This window comes from Salvelinus sp. IW2-2015, linkage group LG18, assembly GCF_002910315.2.
Source record: "Salvelinus sp. IW2-2015 linkage group LG18, ASM291031v2, whole genome shotgun sequence".
Classification (NCBI taxonomy): domain Eukaryota; kingdom Metazoa; phylum Chordata; class Actinopteri; order Salmoniformes; family Salmonidae; genus Salvelinus; species Salvelinus sp. IW2-2015.
In genome coordinates, this window is record NC_036858.1 from 38932864 (window position 1) to 38947362 (window position 14499).

The 14499-nt window shown below is 40.3% G+C and overlaps 1 protein-coding gene across 3 annotated transcripts; it reads right to left on the bottom strand.

The window, feature by feature from the left end:
* Positions 1-3401: 3401 nt before the first annotated feature.
* Positions 3402-12489, bottom strand: LOC111978328 (glutathione S-transferase omega-1). Of its 3 annotated transcripts, none has more exons than XM_024008331.2 (7): positions 12348-12489; positions 12197-12252; positions 11326-11434; positions 10976-11198; positions 9235-9336; positions 4333-4439; positions 3402-3962 (listed from the first exon to the last, which is right to left on the bottom strand). In XM_024008331.2, exons 2-7 carry the CDS (start codon positions 12222-12224, stop codon positions 3812-3814), a joined length of 720 nt encoding a protein of 239 aa, XP_023864099.1. In that variant the 5' UTR covers positions 12225-12252; positions 12348-12489; the 3' UTR covers positions 3402-3811. The 3 variants fall into 3 exon arrangements, with proteins under 3 accessions (XP_023864099.1, XP_023864101.1, XP_023864100.1); XM_024008333.2 differs by having other exon boundaries at positions 12437-12480; XM_024008332.2 differs by having other exon boundaries at positions 12197-12248; positions 12348-12464.
* Positions 12490-14499: the final 2010 nt, after the last annotated feature.

The following is a 14499-nucleotide window of genomic DNA, read 5'->3' on the forward strand; positions in this document are numbered from 1 at the left end:
AAGATGTTATTGTGAGTGTAGCGAAATGCTTGTGCTTCTAGTTCCGACAGTGCAGTAATATCTAAAAAGAAATCTAACAATTCCACAACAACTACCTAATACACACATATCTAAGGGATGGAATAAAAATATATACATATAAATATATGGATGAGCGATGACCGAACGGCATAGGCAAGATGCAATAGATGGTATGAAAATACAGTATATACATATGGGATGAGTAATGCAAGATATGTAAACATTATTAAAGTGGTATTATTAAAGTGACTAGTGATCTATTTATTAAAGTGGCCAATAATTTCAAGTCTATATGTAGGCAGCAGCCTCTCTGAGGTAGTGAAGGCTGTTTAACAATTTGATGGCCTTGAGATAGAAGCTGTTTTTCAGTCTCTGATCAAACAGGTCAGGGACAAAGTTGTGGAGAAGTACAGATCAGGGTTGGGTTATAAAAAAATATTAGAAACTTTGAACATCCCACGGAGCKCCATTAAATCCATTATTAAAAAATTGAAAGAATATGGCACCACAACAAACCTGCCAAGAGACTCACGGACCAGGCAAGGAGGGCATTAATCAGAGGCAACAAAGAGACCAAAGATAACTCTGAAGGAGCTGCAAAGCTCCACAGCAGATATTGAAATATCTGTCCATTGGACCACTTTAAGCTGTACACTCCACAGAGCTGGGCTTTACAGAAGAGTGTCCAGAAAAAAGCCATTGCTTAAAGAAAAAAATAAGCAAACACATTTGGTGTTAGCCAAAAGGCATGTGGGAGACTCCCCAAAACATATGGAAGAAGGTACTCTGGTCAGATGAGACTAAAATTAGCTTTTTGGCCATCAAGGAAAACGCTATGTCTGGTGCAAACCCAACACCTCGCATCACCCCGAGAACCTCATCCCCACAGTGAAGCATGGTGGTGGCAGCATCATGCTGTGGGGATGTTTTTCATCGGCAGGGACTGGGAAACTGGTCAGAATTTAAGGAATGATGGATGGCGCTAAATACAGGGAAATTCTTGAGGGGAAACCTGTTTCAGTCTTCAGAGATTTGAGACTGGGACAGAGGTTCACCTTCCAGCAGGACAATGACCCTAAGCATACTGCTAAAGCAATATTTTAATGGTTTAAGGGGAAACATTTAAATGTCTTTGAATGGCCTAGTCAAAGCCCAGACCTCAATCCAATTGATAATCTGTGGTATGACTTAAAGATTGCTGTACACCAGTGGAAGCCATCCAACTTGAAGGAGCTGGAGCAGTTTTGCCTTGAAGAATGGGCAAAAATCCCAGTTGCTTGATGTGCCAAGCTTATAGAGATATACCCCAAGAGACTTGCAGCTGTAATTGCTGCAAAAGGTGGCTCTACAAAGTATTTGCTTTGGGGGGGGTGAATAGTTATGCACGCTCAAGTTCAGTTTTGTCTTATTTGTTGTTTGTTAAAAAATAAAAAATAAATTAGCATCTTGAAAGTGGTAGGCATGTTGTGTAAATCAAATGAAACAACCCCCCCAACAATCTATTTTGATTCCAGGTTGTAAGGCAACAAAATAGGAAAAATGCCAAGGGGGGTGAATACTTTCGCAAGCCACTATACATATGAGATGAGCAAAGCAAGGTTTGTAAACATTATTAAGTGACTAAGATACTGTAGAATAGTATAGAATACAGTATATACAGTGGGGCAAAAAAGTATTTAGTCAGCCACCAATTGTGCAAGTTCTCCCACTTAAAAAGATGAGAGAGGCCTGTAATTTTCATCATAGGTACACTTCAACTATGACAGACAAAATGAGAAGAAAAAAAATCCAGAAAATTACATTGTAGGATCTTTAATGAATTTATTTGCAAATTATGGTGGAAAATAAATATTTGGTCAATAACAAAAGTTTATCTCAATAKTTTGTTATATACCCTTTGTTGGCAATGACAGAGGTCAAACGTTTTCTGTAAGTCTTCACAAGGTTTTCACACACTGTTGCTGGTATTTTGGCCCATGGTTGATGTCCTTGATTATCTTTTTGGCCATCCTGTGACATCGGTGCTGTAAGTGTCCTGGAGGGCAGGTAGTTTGCCCCTGATAATACGTTGGGCAGACCGCACCACCCTCTGGAGAGCTTTGCGGTTGCGGGCAGTTAAGTTGCTGTACCAGGCAGTGATACAACCSGACAGGATGCTTTCAAGTGTGCATCTGTAAAAGTTTGTGAGAGTTTTAGGTGAGAAGCCAAATTTCTTTAGTCTCCTGAGGTTTAAGAGGCTCTGTTGCGCCTTCCTCACCACACTGTCTGTGTGGGTGGTCCATTTAAGTTTGTCAGTGATGTGTACGCCAAGGAACTTGAAGCTTTCCACCTTCTCCACTGAGGTCCCATCGATGTAGACAGGGGGGTGCACCCTCTGCTGTTTCCATATTTGATATGAATACGTATTATTTTTGTATATTTGTATTCTAGAGGAGACCACATCATACTTTGTAGTATTAGTGTTTTTATGATCCAGTATTAAAATACTTGGCAACAGTTGCTATTTGACAAAGGGATATTCATTTTGAAGCAGTGCAACATAGTTTCAAAATACCAATTGAAGACTCCCTGTTACGTCTTGGCTGTAATTCACCAAAAGATAAGAATGTCAGCAAAGGTATTCAGTTGACATGCCTTTAAATGGGTACATAAGATAACTTTAGTTATTCCATTCAGCATGACAACCTTAGAAATGACACACATGTACACAGAAGCTGTTAAATTGTAAGGTTGAGGTAAATGTAACTGAAGGAAACAAATCCCGTCTGTTTAGTCTTTGTATAACTAAATGGCATATTGAAATTCATGGTTTGAAATGGATGAGTGGAATACACATTCAAATATATTTATATATATATATATTTGTATACAACAATATTTGTAAATTTCTTTTAAATTAAGTTGTATAGGTTTTGTATTACCAGTACCTCTCATTTTATTTCTCTTTTAGCCCTCATTTGGACTTATCTTCCAAGAGTCCTTAAACATTAAAATACAATTTATAATACGAACACATTTTAACACAATGTACTTTTAGCATTGCTGCATGTTGCATTTACAGTGTTTATTCATAAATCTTGAAGGAATTCTTGGCAATTTGTATGATAGACTTAATTATTTGCGTTGTGATTTAGCTACGTGACATTACAGATTTAGCTAGTATTTATTTAGCTACTTGACAGACAAGACAGTGGCATTCGTAATGCCACAAAGCGATTATGTCATTCCACGGTAGTACTCCACCCTCTATTCACAAACCTGTCCGAGTACAGTATAGGTTCATGTCAGCACTAGTGGTGAAAAGAAAATAATGGAGATGACTATCAAAAAAACGATTTAACTTCCAGATTTCAGCACACCAATATAAAAAAATATCAGACTCTAGTTGTGCAGTCTTTATTACATAAAGATATTCATATAGTTTACATGTAAAAAACGCTGTGTGTGGACAATGCATAATCGAAATCAACCATAAGACATGATTSAAATAGTTCCATCAACAATTGTTATGATCTACCACTTGTTCCAAACTACATAATCATTCTACATTGAATTGTGTCCATTCAAAACACTGGTAATCAGACAATACATGTTCCATACGAAAAATAAACAGAGAATATATTTMACTTTGTAGACAGAAATAACCTTTCAGAAAAGTTTTCTATGAGATGCACAACTGTATTGACATGTACATCTGATGCCCTAATTACCTTAGCAGGAATATAAAATGAGTCATAATTTTTTTTTTTTTATCAGGAAACTGGACGGCCAAGAGTAAAGTGCCACATATCTACAGGCCATAGTCATAATTGGGTTTCCCGTCTGTGTAGGTCTTGTAAAATGCCTTGTAGGTCTCAGTGGGGAACATGGTGGCTTTGACAGTTTGATCCACGGACATATGCTCTGTCCACTTCTTCAGCTCAGGGGTACCATCCAGACAGCTGGAAATMAGAGATTAGACATTTATTTGCATTTTGGAAATGAGGCCAAAGAATCTGTGTCACAAAGTGCACTTTGGTTGTGAACCAAACTAAATCTCACAAGCAAGAGGACTAATCTATCTCATAAACCCTATTAGAGATGCAATAATGTGGAGGACTTTGTTGAGGGCCAGTGGTCACAAAGCATCTCAGACTAAGCGTGCTGATCTTGGATCAATTTTGGATTTTTWAAATCATAATGAATAAGATCATGTGGACAGGGAGGACATGATCCTAAATTAGCACTCCTTCTCCGAGACGCTTTGGGAATACGTGCCTAGGTCTCAAAAAATTGAAAGAAAATTATATTTAATTTAGAATGGATACATACTGCTTCAACTCAAAGATCTCCAGCCTCTCAAACCACGGCCACATCATGTAATCGATCATTGTGATTGCGTTTCCACCAAAGAACTTGGACTTCTTATTGACAAGATCCTGAAAACAAAAGTTCAGTATTTTAGAGATACATGAATAATGGCATCTTATTGTAAACTATTAAGATAATAAATTGACTTAAACTTTCAAAACATTTCAATCTGGATGTAATCAAGGTAAATCCCTAAAACAGTAGTAATATGTTGTTCATGTTTATATCTAGCAGGGTTTCTGCTAGCCGGTAATAGCCGGCTTTTGGCAGTAAAAATAAATAAATAAAGCCTATAAAACTAAATTAAATTGTCACCAGATAACCGGGAGAAGAAAAATCCCATTGCAAAATAAGGCTTTTTAGCCTATTCATTGATGGAAATGCATTTTCCCAGTCATGGTTTCATTTGCATAATTTAGTAGAATTAAATTGGCGTGTGTGTGTATATTCTTTATGTATCTTATTTATCACACGTGCACAGCATACAGACAGATGCTGAGTGGAAAATCTGTCAGAGAGCTTTTATAAGCCCAATCATTGCACAACAATTCTAAACGCAATCATATTTTACAAATACTTTTGGCCATGATTAAAAAGAGCTGCTTTTTATTTCTCAACTGGTAATTGAAGCGTGCTTCCAATTCGCCATTCAAATGCTTAGGCAACAGTAGGCAGGCTTAAGTGCATCACACACTCCACTTCGCAATGAGCTGGAGGCAGTGGGCATTTTGAAAACACTTCATTGTTTGAAACCTGAACATTTTACTACATATTAGGGCTGACCCCAATTAGTCGACTGGTCGTTAGGCTGTTGGTCGACCGAGATTGTTTTAGTCGAGCAGTAACAAATATATATTTCAGTGAACTAATTCATTGCGGAGGCCTAGACTAAAAGCCAACTTATGCTTGATCCGAAAATGTGGTTTGAGGCACCATATGGAGGATGTGATGCAATTGCGGAGCTTCCAGAGGCATGCAGAGGCCAAATCGAGCTTTGTAGCGCATCGCCATGCGTCTCTCAAATTGTGTAGAATGTGGAGGGCTCTGTATAGCTCTGCATTGACATGATTGTGTTTATACAGAATGTACCGCCCAAACTCACTTCCTTGACAACAGCTCTATACTGCTRCATGAAGCGCAATAAGTATGAATGCCCTGACTTCTGCTGAGGRCATATCACCGTAAATGCTGCACGGCCAATGCAGATGTCAAATTGACCATGCACCCAGATCTCCCGCCAACTTGTGCACATTCATTGTTTCATAACTTCATTGTGTGAATTGTTTGTGTTTGATTGTTAGTTTATATCAATTCACCATTACATTTACCATTAATTCCTATAAGTTGTCATCTGCAATGTTTGTTGCTTTGGTTATGGTAATTAGTTTAATGCATTCAATATTATTATGACAGTCTTCCCGTTCTCATGGTCTGAGTGGACACATTGTTTGCAGAGTGCACAACCTATCCTACACTTGTGAGAAACAAGTTTGTTCATTTCATTCCATTTACGAGTTGTCAAATTTAGTCATTGTCTTTTGTTTGGAGCGCTCCTGTCAATGTTGAGTAAGGACGTGCACACATCTCTCCCTTTCGATAACCCCTCAGCATGAAAGCAAAAAAATGGCATTCTCTGAACCAGTGGAAATGTCATAAAATAGGTCTAGCTGATTACTTCCTATCAGTGCTTGACTTGGACGGAAATAGGAACCGGTACTCATTTTGGGTGCTGGTACTGTTTATATTTAGGTGCAGGAGTTCCACAATACTTTTAAGCTAATATTCTATAAGAGGAACAGGAGCTCAAGCAGTAGAAAACTTGAGTTGCCGGTACTAAGCCTCGGTAAGCTCCTGCCCAAGTCAAGCACTGCTTCCTATCCCTTGTGCAAATAGCCTACAACTGTGTTTGTCCCAAGCTCACTGGCAGGGAAACTCGAAGGACCAGAATATTTTATACAATGTTGCTAGCGCAAGTGTCAGGGCTGGACCAAACTTAAGTCGATACAATGTTTCAAGTTCGTTGCTGACAGGCCATGTGTAGCCAATGTGATTTATAGGACTTTTAAATTTTTAAAAAAATCAGGATATTTTCTACCTGCAGGCTGAAATGTTATTATTTGTTGGCTTTATGTAGGCTATTTCTACATGGTTGGCAATAGAAGTTACTTTTTAGGTTGGTATCACTTTCATTTAGATTTGAATAGAATTGACTAACCAGATGACAATGATTTTGAGATATGAAGACATTATTATAAATTAAAATGTTTCTCACAAAAATGTACCATATTAAAACCATAACTGGCACGCAGATCAGTAGAAATGGTAAGAAATTGGCATTCAACATGAGAAAGGTTGCCGACTCCTCGTGTAGCCTATTACCGGCAACTTCAGGAGAGTAATGGCAGAATCTGCGAAAACCAGCAGGAGGAAAATAGTTGGTCAGGTTAAGTTTTTTTTCTTCTTCTGGTTATCTACATCTCTGGCGCCCTCGTGAGGCCTTTGCCTTATTTCACRGCATGCTTTGAGTACACCTCCTGGTAATCCGACTGGCCTCCCGGCTTTGTTGACTTGTTTAAAAGGTCTTGCTCACATTTGCTATGGAAAGCATGATCACACAGTTGTCTAGAACAGTTGGTGCCCTCATGCATGCTTCAGTATTGCTTGCCTCGAAGCGAACATAAAAGTTATTTAGCTCGTCTGGTAGGCTAGCGTCACTGGGCAGCTCGCGGTTGGGTTTCCCTTTGTAGTCCATAATAGTTTTCAAGCCCTGCCACATCCGAGGAGCGTCAGAGCCGGCGTAGTAGGATTCCATCTTAGTCCTGTATTGACGCTTTGCCTGTTTGATGATTCGTCTGAGGGCATAGAGGGATTTCTTATTAGCGTCCAGATTAGTATCCCACTCCTAAAAGTGGTAGCTCTAGCCTTTAGCTCAATGCTGATGTTGCCTGTAATCCATGGCTTCTGGTCAGATTTGCCAAATGGAGGGCGAGGGAGAGCTTTGTTTTCATCTGTGTGTGGCGTATAAGTGTTCTAGAGTCGTTTTCCCTTTGATTGCACATGTGACATGCTAGTAGAAATGAGGTAAAACTGATTTAAGTCCCGGCCACTAGGAGGGCCGCTTCTTGATGAGAATTATCTTGTTTGCTTATGTCCTTATACAGCTCTTTGAGTGAGTTCTTAGTGCCAGCATCAGTTTGTGGTGGTGAATAGACTGCTACAAATAATATAGTTGATAACTCTTGGTAGYTAGTGTGGTCTARAACTTATCATGAGGCATTCGTAGATTGTCTAGTTTGTTTTCCAATGACTGCACGTTGGCCAATAATACAGAGGGTAGTGGTGGTTTACCTACTTGTCTGCAAATTCTTACAAGGCACTCCGCCCTCCGTCCTCTTTTTCTCTGTATTTTCTTCACACAGATGACGGGTATTTGGCCCTTGTCTTGACAAAGCAATATATCCTTCACGTCAGACTCATGAGAAATATATATATATTTGTTTTTTTTTTCTTATCTAGCCTAGGCCTACTGGTTGTGTGAATTTGTGATCTGTTCCAGAGTCAGTTGGGCTATTTCTTTCTTGACAAGCTGACCAACAGAATAGGTAAAATGTTCAACTATCGGGGATAGTAGATTGACCTTGGTGGCGTGTCCATAAGGCTAAGCTAAGCTTTCCTAAGTAAATTGAATTAAGATTGCCAAAATTATATAACCTAATTAGCATACTCCAAACTACACAGAAATAAATACAAATCATTCAAAATAGGCTACTAAAGCATGATTTGGCCACAGAGGATCATTGGCTTCCCCTAGCCTAGTTGTGGATTGTTTTAAAATCGCATTGACTACAGTCGGAAGGAAAGGCAGGTCGCAAATTAGGCAGTGTGCACACAGTAAATACCAAATAATTGTTGAGTTGCGACTGTCAGTGAAAAATAGAGAGGCCCAACCAGGCATATCGCAATATATCAAAATTAAATCGCGGGAAAACACAGTTAGGAAAGCAAGTGGCTATTGCTGTAAAGAGAAGACAATGAAAAAAAAAAACGTATTTTAATTATAAATTCTCAACCCAATTGAGCGAACAACAGTAGACCTATAGCAGTGGTGTCAAACTCATTCCATGGAGGGCTTTGTGTCTGATGGTTTTGGGTCTTTCCTTTCAATTAAGACCTAGACAACCAGGTGAGGGGAGTTCCTTACGAATTCTTGACCTTAATTGCTCAATCAAGTACAAGGGAGGAGAAATGCGTTTGACACATGGCCTATATAGCCTATCTTATTGGCACCAGCGGAGAGCGTCAGCCATATCCCCAGTGAGTGCGCACATTCACTCCATCATTGTTGGGTCAGTGCCACTTAAGAAAAGTTTGTCTTTGGACAACAATTCCTTCCTCCAGTTTGTCAGTGTCAGCAGAGTAGGCTACCCTGCGATTTGTTGTATTAAAAAAAATATTCTGCTAATGTCTCCAGTCATATGAAGTGTAGTATAATTGCATGAAATGTGTTTTTCCCGTGCAATGAAAACGTATCTGATATAGCCTATAGCCCAGGCTATAACTCATCACATTAGGCTATTTTACATAAGTCTGCAACTACAATGATGCATGGAATTTTTACAGTGAAAATTTGCTTCCCCAAACATGAAACTCATGCACTGCCTATGTATAGGCTAGTTCTTTTGAGGTTCATTACTCATCTTGTTGGCTGAGGAAAAGCAAATGTGGACAGTTATTCTAATGTCTTCAAAGAGTGCGGTAAGGACACACGTCACGTTTCTCAAATGTCCAGTAAATTAAAATGCTGCCGATCAAATGTCCAGTGCTACATTATCATAACGGAAACCCTGGTATGTAGTGACTTACTTCATTCAATTTCACAAATTTCTCTTTCAGCTCCCCTTCCAGCACTGACATGTCTTCTCCATTGTTTTTCCCCAATGGTATCTTGTAGAAATATGGTGTTATCTGTAAAAAATATATTTAGAATAAGGTAAATGTATTTGCAATCCAAATTGTAGTGTTGGTAAAGTATCTGGGTCTATATCTAAGTTCAAAAGCAAAAGACAAAGCACAAAAAAAATAAGCTATTATTATGTAGTGAAGTTACATAGACATACAGTGCATTCGTAAYGTATTCAGACCCTCAACTTTTCCCACATTTTGTTACGTTACAGCCTTATTCTAAAATGTATCAAAATAAATCCACAAGCTACACACACAATACCCCATAATAACAAAGCGAAAACAGGTTTTTAGAAAATTGTTTCTACAACTTGGAGTCCACCTGTGGTAAATTAAATTGATTGAACATGATTTGGAAAGGCACACCTGTCTATATAAGGTCCCACATTCAACAGCGCATCTCAGAGCAAAAACCAAGCCATGAGGTCAGAGGAATTCTACGTAGAGCTCCGAGACAGGATTGTGTCGAGGCACAGATCTGGGGAAGGGTACCAAAACATTTCTGCAGCATTGAAGGTCCACAAGAACATAGTGGCCTCCATCATTCTTAAATGGAAGAAGTTTGGAACCACCAAGACTCTTCCTAGAGCTGGCCACACTGTGCAATCGGGGGAGAAGAGCCTTGGTTAGGGATGTAACCAAGAACCCGATGGTCACTCTGACAGCGCTCCAGAGTTCCTCTGCGGAGATGGGAGAACCTTCCAGAAGGACAACAATCTCTGCAGCACTCCACCAATCAGGCGTTTAGAGTGGCCAGACGGAAGCCACTCTTCAGTAAAAGGTACAACAGCCTTTTTAAAAAGTTTGCCAAAAGGCACCTAAAGGACAGACCATGAGAGACAAGATTCTCTGGTTTGATGAAACCAAGATTAAACTCATTGGCCTGAATGCCAAGTGACGCGTGTGGAGGAAACCTGGCACCATCCCTCCGGGGAAGCATGGTGGTGGCAGCATCATGCTGCAGGGACTTTTTTCATCGGCAGGGACTGGGAGACTAGTCAGGATCGAGGGAAAGATGAACAGAGCAAAGTACAGAGAGATTCTTGATGAAAAACTGCTCCAGAGCATTCAGTACCTCAGACTGGGGCAAATGTTCACCTTCCAACAGGACAACGGCGCTAAGCACACAGCCAAGACAATGCAGGAGTGGCTTCGGGACAAGCCTCTGAACGTCCTTGAGCGGCCCAGCAAGAGCCCGGACTTGAACCCGATCGATCATCTCTGGAGAGATCTAAAAATAGCTGTGCAGTGACGCTCCCCATCCAACCTGACAGAGCTTGAGAGGATCTGCAGAGAAGAATGGGAGAAACTCCCCAAATACAGGTGTGCCAAGCTTGTAGCATCATACCCAAGAAGACTCAAGTCAGTAATCACTGCCAAAGGTTCTTCAACAAAGTACTGAGTAAAGGGTCTGAATATTTATATAAATGTGATATCAGTTTATTTAATACATTTGCAAAAATTTCCAAAAAACTGTTTTTGCTTTGTCATTATGGGGTATTGTGTGTAGATTGATGAGTAAAAAAGTGTGCTGAAATTTTATAATAAGGCTGTAATGTAACAAAATGTGGAAAAAGTCAAGGGAATACTTTCATGGTTTCCTTTACAGAGTGTAAAATATCTTATTGAGAGCTGAGCATACCTTGGAGAAATTCTCCAGCATCATTTTCTGTTGGGCCTTCTGAAAAGGATCAGCTGGGAGCAGCTTTTTGTCTGTGTAAACCTCATCCAGGTAGTCACAGGTGATTGGTGACTCGTAGATCACCTGACCACTCGAAGTCTCCAATGTCGGAACCAGGCCAAGAGGGTTCTTCTTAAGGAACCACTCAGGTTTGTCTTTCAAATTAATGTTGACAGTGTCATGCCTAAGGCAAAATGAAAAGTAACTTGATTATTATTAATATAATCTTAGTGAAATTTATAGAGGCTATTGTGTAAAATGACAGTAACACAAACTCCTTAAAAATTGTGTTGGTACTGGTAGCAACTTACTTGATCCCCTTGGCATGAAGCACTAGTCTGGTTCTGTGGGCAAAGGGGCAGAACCTCATACTGTAGAGCCTGATTTGACCTTTGGCAACCAGGCCAGGAGCAGAGCTTCCTGTTTAATAAAAGGAAATAATGTCCACTCATTAAACCCAATAAAGATCTAAGATTTTGGTTTATTGCAGATTCCTTACTTCTGCTGATAAACATGCACTGCCTGCTTGGCTATTCAGCATATAGGCCTAGCCATGGGATGTGTGTTCTACTCTTTCCCACTTGATCCTGGCTGTCATCATCAGATATGGTCATGTATTTACATGATCTTGTGAATAGAATGTTTAAAGCCCTTGCAGTGATACWGTGAACCAAGAGGCCTATAATCCAGTGACAGTATTTGTGTAGAACTAAGAGTACTAGGCTACAGGACGCACATCACGATCATGGTGACTTTGCAAAATGCCAGGACCAAATCAGGTCATACGTCAAGATATCTTGTAAAGTAAACAGCCACTCCTTAACCAGAAGTAGATGGCCTATTACAATTGTTCCCAAAGAAAAACGTTAAGTTGTCATGACTGTGCAAAATATCATTTGAACCAAGCTTCCATACCGCCTGAAATATGAAAACGTCAACTCTGTCCCCTTGAGATGGGACAAAGTTGAACATGTGCTCTTTATGACAGAATATCCTATTTTAATAAATAGTTATTTTTGACAAAAGTAACGTTACACTACCCATAAGGCACTCTATTCGTAGAATGACCAATATAATGAGTCAACGACAAGAAAGGGTAGAAAATACAGCTAACGTTAGCTCCAACGAATAGCCTAGCCATGACCAACACATGACAAATATATTTTAGAAAGTCTTTCTTACCTTTCGCAAAACATTTTTCAGAGGCCATGGCAGATGAGCAATTATTCAGTCTCTAACTGAAACAAAGGGACACATTCATGCACACTTCTTGTATACAAACATAAAATGCAAACACTCTTTGTTCACATGTTTTGTACAATTTAATACTTACCAAGGTATTTTCTTCAGTAACGTTCTATTCTGGTATTATTTTGGTAGGTTTTCGAAGTCTGTGTAGATTTGACAAGTCGAGTAACTTACTTCCCTGTGCGTGTGGAATTTAGAACTCTTTCTTCTTCTTCTTCTGCTTGTTCTTCTTCTGTGAATTTTATATGGCGGTTGGCAACCAATTTTAAGGTGCATTACCGCCACCAACTGGACTAGAGTGTGGACCAGAGACAGGGAAGGTCTAAATCCTACCCAATATTCTCATCTCCCAAAGGAAACAAATACATAAATACTGTACATCACCTGAAGATTTCCCCAGCAGTTCACTTAATATTGGCTCTTCAACCCCATTACTCAATTCTAATAACTTTCTCCCTTTCCCTCCCATATTGCTTGCACTGAAAAATAATGTGTTCCACTGTCTCCATCTCCTCCTGACAATGATCACACCTTCCAGTCAGATGTTTTTCCACCAATTTCAATTTGCTATTGCGACTTGTGTCCCAGTCTCAGCCTTGTGACCTCCCTGCCACCACCTTTTCCTGGATCTTATACAGGGYTCTTCAATTTCCCTCCCTTTTCCACAACTCTTGCCATTTGTTTTTAACCACTTAAAAATATATATATCAACCCCTTGGCTTCTGCTCTACTGATGGACAATTCCATCGCAGCATTAGGATGTTTAAGAGCCTGCTTGGCGATAACACCCACCTCCTCATTACCCTCTACGTGCTACGATGAGCAGCACAGGTGAACCCAAGAGCAGACTCAGACCAGGAAACAGGGATGAATGAACCAAGATATTTATTGTAACACAGGGAGAGATGAAGTGCAGATCCAGGGAAGCTCAGATGAGTTGTAGGAAACCAGATGTGGAGGCTGAGGTTGGAGTGAGCTGGGTTGGGACAGGGTAAACAGGTCTGGAGGGGAATCCAAGGGAGTGATGGTGAGTTGAATCCAGAACAGGGTACCGAGATGTGGAACAGGAGACAGGAACCAGAGTCAGAGCGGCAAAACTGCAGTGAGAGGAGAAACAGCGTCAGGCAAGGAAACAGGCACAGCAGGATCTTAAATAATAACAAATAGCTAGACGCATGTCTGACTGAACAGCAATTACAATCTGGCAGAGTGGAAGTGGCAGGACTGAGTATTTGTAGAGGTCTTGATTATGGAACGGGTTGCAGCTGGTGAGGATACGCTCTGGCTCCAGCACACCTGTCTCCAACCACACACAAACAGAAAGGGAGGGGGAGAGAGAGAGTGTACTAGAGTGGATGCAGGTCAAGGAGACACCGGATGTCCTCTAGCGGGTGTGGCAGGAGCAGATGTGACACTACTCCCACATGAGCTGATACCCAGAGGAACATCACAAATACCCCCTTCTGTCTCACCCTATACAAGCACTGCGATACATCTTACAATACATCCTGTCTGGTCCGAGACAAAAATMTATTTAAGCTCATCAGTGCTGCACCGGAGTCAGAGCAGATGACTACCCTGTCTGGTCTCAGCTCCAATTTAGAAATCAACCAATGGTTTCAGCGCATGTAAGGGGTAGGTGTAGAAAGGAAGTTGTAGTAGCTAGTTGTTAGGGCAGGGTTTCTCAACAACTAGAAAAACATTAACGTTACAACTGTTATGAATTTGGCTGCCAGCTACAGTAAATATGAGCTACAATCTTAGATTAGAATTTTTTTTAAACAAGGGGTTGTTCGGCTGTCCCCATAGGAGAATCCTTTTTAGTTTTATGTAGAAGGTTCACGGTTCAAGGTAGAACCCTTTGGGGTTCCATGTATCCCAACCGGCCGACACATGGCGTTATTATTAATTTTACGTTGTTTGTCATAGCGCCATCTGGCGGCTGGTGGGCTAGGTTCCATGTAGAATCCTCTGTGGAAAGGGTTCTACATGGAACCAAAAAGGGTTCTTCAAAGGGTTCTTGTATGGTAACAGACGAAGAACCCTTTTAGGTTCTAGATTGCACCTTTTTTTCTAAGAGTGTATGCCAGTTTAGAAGGAGGCCTAGCCCCTTACTGATGAGGAGCCTAACCTGAGTGTTTTGTTTCTTTGGTGTGCTCAGGGTTTGACAAGCCAAATTGTTGAATTTGTTGACAAGAAAACAGCCTGCTACATCTGTGGGGGTTACATAGTTTTCC